This window comes from Onychostruthus taczanowskii, unplaced genomic scaffold (genome assembly GCF_017590055.1).
Source record: "Onychostruthus taczanowskii isolate IOZ18803 unplaced genomic scaffold, ASM1759005v1 scaffold20, whole genome shotgun sequence".
Taxonomy (NCBI): domain Eukaryota; kingdom Metazoa; phylum Chordata; class Aves; order Passeriformes; family Passeridae; genus Onychostruthus; species Onychostruthus taczanowskii.
The window spans coordinates 10,978,952-10,983,196 of record NW_024499240.1 but is presented as its reverse complement, the minus strand read 5'-3'; the positions used below and the strand labels follow the sequence as shown (position 1 = coordinate 10,983,196).

Here is a 4,245-nt window from a genome sequence, read left to right as displayed (position 1 = left end):
GTTCAGCTCATGCAGAATTTCCAGAGGGAAAAAGTATTTGTTGGATGTTAGTACAGCAAGTAACCTCACTGCCCCAGCTAATCTATGGACATCCTCTCCTTTCTAATCCGCAGAAACCTAACCTTAGAACTACTCCTTACCAGGGAGAAGAGAACAAATCCCCTTAACCCTTTTCTTGCATTAAAAAAATACATCATCTCTCACCTAAATAGCTTCTTATTCTCATCAACTTTCCCAGTCATCACTTGGGGTCTGTCTGCAGCTACCATGCCTCTGTAACACCAGAGTGTTGATCTTCTGTGGCTGATTGCAGGATTTCTGCTGCAGCACAGGAAATACCCGGCTTTCCATTAAAGAGGAAAAAAAAAAGAGAAAAAAGTAATTACCCTGAAGCAATCCAGCTGGAAAGGTCCTGCAGGTTAACTCATTTCTTTGTTAGTTACAGCAATACACAAATCAGAGCTGGTCTGTACTGATTTCCTAATGCGTCCCAGCCCAGATCGGCTGTAAAGTGGAATCTATGTCAGAAGCACATTTAATCCAGGGATTCTCTTCAGCTAATAACTGAGCTACATATCAGAAGGACCAAAAATAATCCAGCCCAGACTGTCTGCTTCCCTAATTCAGCCAAGCTGAATTCATACGTGATACCACTACTTTTTCTAGAGATTGAGTTTATACATACATACCTGTCTCTGTGTTTATATATGTAAAGGCAGATGTATCCTTTGGGTTTTGTAACTCTCAGCTTTGCACCATTCACAGCAAATGAAGTTACACCATTTAAAGTTGCTATTTGTAGCTATACCTTGTTCTTGAAAAGCAGAAATAATACGGAAGAATTTCCTATTTCTAGTTACATTTTTCGTTTAAGGCAAAAAATCAATCTGGGCCTTCATATGAAACAAAGCATAACATAAAAATACTTTCTTCTGAAATATCCAAATACAAAAAAATCAAAATTCAAAGCAGTTACAGGGGGAAAAAACCAATCCCCAATCTGTTTTTCATGATTACACTCCCACAAAAGGCAAAATAAATCCTGAATTCAGATCTTCTGCAGATGAAAATTGCCATTGATTTACTCAGCTGTTCAGCATAGCCCCATTTTAAAGGGCAGTTCTGTTCCTACAGGCTTCAGTTAATTTTTTTTTTACATGGAGTTACAAGAGGTGATTGCATGCATCTAGTGCACGATGAAGTGTTTGAATTCTGCCTTATCCTTCATTATGCTCTTCATCCCTAGTTGTGTCTTCCACCCCTCTCAAGTTAGCCTTTTATAGCTTCCCTTTCATTCATATTATTATCTCTCCTTGAATTATCCAGTATAATTTAAACAATAAGATTAAGCCAACACTAAATTGTTTGTAAACACAAAGTCCACTCTATATTTTCTCATCACTATAGTCTGTTGCAATTTAACAGTAATTTTAAATATCATTGTTCCAAAATTACTCTTTCCCCTTCTCTGATAAAACTAATTTTGAAAAGACCAATTACTTTTACTTTACTATGAAAACTGCTACATTGCAACTGTTGTTCAACACAACAGTATTTTGGCATATGGGTTCTTACCATTTAGATGACAATATACAAGCCATGACCACTACTTCAAAATATGATAAGCATTATCTATGGAGTCTAACATAACTTAAGCTATTATAACATTCTGTAATCTACATTTCTCATCCCTTTTTTATTTTTTTTAATCAGTCCTGGCACCTACTGCACTCTAGTTACCCAGCAGTGTAATTGGTATAAATGAAGTTAGCCATAAACCACAGAACACACAGAAACACTCACAGATTCTCCAGGGAACCAACTTCTCTGCAGCCTCCAAGGTGAACTGCTCCAGCAGCTGTGATCAGGATTGTCTACGGGACTGCAGGGACCCTTCCCAAAGTGGGAACACCTTGTAATTAGCGCCAAAAGAGACAGCCCAGTGCATCCTGCTTGGAGTGGGAAGCATGGGAGCACTGAAGCTCTGCCTCAGAGGCAGCTCTGGCTGGGCACAGGCAGAGCCAGGAGCGACAGCATAGTTCCAAACTGCTGGAGAAGCCATCCCAATGCAGCCTGCAGGGTGAACTGCCCGGGAGCTTCCCTGCAGTGGGAAGAGCTTGGCATTGGTGCCAGGAGTTTGCTTCTGGGCAACAGCTCTGCATGCTAAGCCCTGCTTCCCAGGAAGGCACCAAACATCACGTGCTGCTGAGGAGGAGAGTGAAAGAGGAGCCTGGTGGGCACCTGGTGTTAACCAAGGTCAACCCAGCACATCTGTTCAAGAGCACCCTTCACCCTTCTCACCTCTCCACCAGCCCACAAGGGCTGACAGAGACAGCGTTCGTCCTCAGGGTAAGCAAACTGAACACTGCACAGCATTCCATTCAGTGCCAAAATCTGAAGTGGTCAGTGCCTTTTATTTATTCCATAAACAGAAAGAATGGTAAATGCCTGCGTATTTACAATTTTAGTAAATAGGAAGTCCATGACAGTGTGATTATTTCCACAACAGCACATGAATACTGCATTCAGCAATGCTGTTCAACACAGATGCCTCAAAACCGGTACAGCCAAACACACTACAGGTACCCATTATAAATACTAACATATTTCTATTTTCTTAAATAAACAAACAGACAGCTTAATTCAGGAAGACCAAATGGTTCTGTGGTGCAATTCATTCCCTTTAAACATTTCTGCTGACAAACCAGGAATAATAAAAACAAACCCACTGCTTTGGAAGCCATGCGTCCAGACTCTCACATGTGTTCTATGTGGATGCCATGCCTTTGTGCAGCACGGTAATTCAAAAGGAGTAAATAATCTTTCTGTTAGAATAGGAAAGTATTTCTTCTTAGTAGGTACTTGACAAACCAAGTCTTTAACTTCACCACTTCACAGAAAGCTTCTGGCTGCAGTTTTTGAATCTTAGAACTGAGAGTTCAGAATAAACAACTGAATATTTTCATCTGTAGCAGCAGAACTATAACCAAGTATTTTCTGAGGGCCATTTCAGGAAAGAAGTGGTCATTAGTGAAGTTCCACTGAGTAGATTATCCCACAGAGGCAGGTGGTAAATGATGGTCTAGGTAAGCTTTTCGTGTTGAATCTGGTAGTAACATGCCTGAATTAAAACAAAGCTCAGATTAGCACAAGTGCCAGTTCACAGCAAAGCATCACACACAAAAAGGTTGATTTTTTTCCTATGCAAGAGAATGGAGGACAAGGCCCTCTACAAGCAGTGGCACTCCACACATGAGAACGATTTGATACATAAGCTAGCAAAATGAGCAACAGGAGACTACGTTACAAATTACATCCAACACCTAATCAAGCAAGATAGCATGACTTGGGACTCAATACTTTCACAGCTCCCAGCTATGCCAAGATGAAAGCATATTTTTGGTTACAAGTCTCTCTCTGCCCTTTGACAGAAGGATTCAAAAACAGAAAATATTTTTTACTGGACAAGGATGCAGGGATGAAGCATTTCAAAAGCACTGACTGAAAAGCAAAGGTTTCCATCACCCCAACCTTCTGTTGAGAGTTATTCACTTCTTAATGCTGGTTCAAATATGCACTGGTTCAGATCAGCCAGGATCAGAAACTTAATATAAATTAACATTTTACAGACAACATTTGCACTCATGGCAAATTAGATTCTACTTCTGCTTCCACCATATAGGTTCTTTAGTAAATTTGAACCAATGCAAACCTTCCTTCTTTGCAACATTATGAAACTAATAGGTCTTAAAAAAAATCCTCTGGTCTCAACTGTTTTGAGTTTGCACAGCCAGAAAATACAATCATGATCAGTTTAAGATTTTTACTTAAGTTTCAGATTAACAGCCTCCCTCCAAAGCAACCCCGCTAAAAGGCTCCACACAGCTGAATTGTCCCAAGAGCCACATGATAAACAAATTTCCAAAACAACAAATTTCTATTAGGAATGTCTTAGTGTATAATAGGATATCCTTCCAAACACACTCTCTTCCTTTTCCCATACTTAAAAAGATAAGAATACTGAATGAAATGTGGAGAGTGACAGAGTGGGTTTTTTTCCCCCTAAAATTTCATTCTTGGAAAGTCTTGATGTAATGTTAGACTTAAACTTTCATGGAATGGCTCATCTCCAAAGGTTAGCCAAAGCTCTACATTAAATTTCCTTGCCTATTCTAGTAAAAAATTTCAATTAAAAAAGTCAGAGAAGTTATAGCCTAATGTTCATATAATTGTCCTAAGCTGATC

At 39.6% G+C, this 4,245-nt stretch overlaps 1 protein-coding gene across 5 annotated transcripts in view; it reads right to left on the bottom strand.

Annotated features, from left to right (window-relative positions):
- Nucleotides 1-2,395: 2,395 nt before the first annotated feature.
- The window catches only part of ALS2 (alsin Rho guanine nucleotide exchange factor ALS2), a 36,687-nt gene continuing 34,837 nt past the window's right edge, over nucleotides 2,396-4,245 (bottom strand). For all 5 annotated transcript variants that reach the window (XM_041403376.1, XM_041403381.1, XM_041403377.1 and 2 more), the window contains one exon: nucleotides 2,396-3,121. In XM_041403376.1, coding sequence (XP_041259310.1) covers nucleotides 3,083-3,121 — 39 coding nt within the window. In that variant the 3' untranslated portion in view covers nucleotides 2,396-3,082. The remainder of the gene's footprint in view (nucleotides 3,122-4,245) is intronic.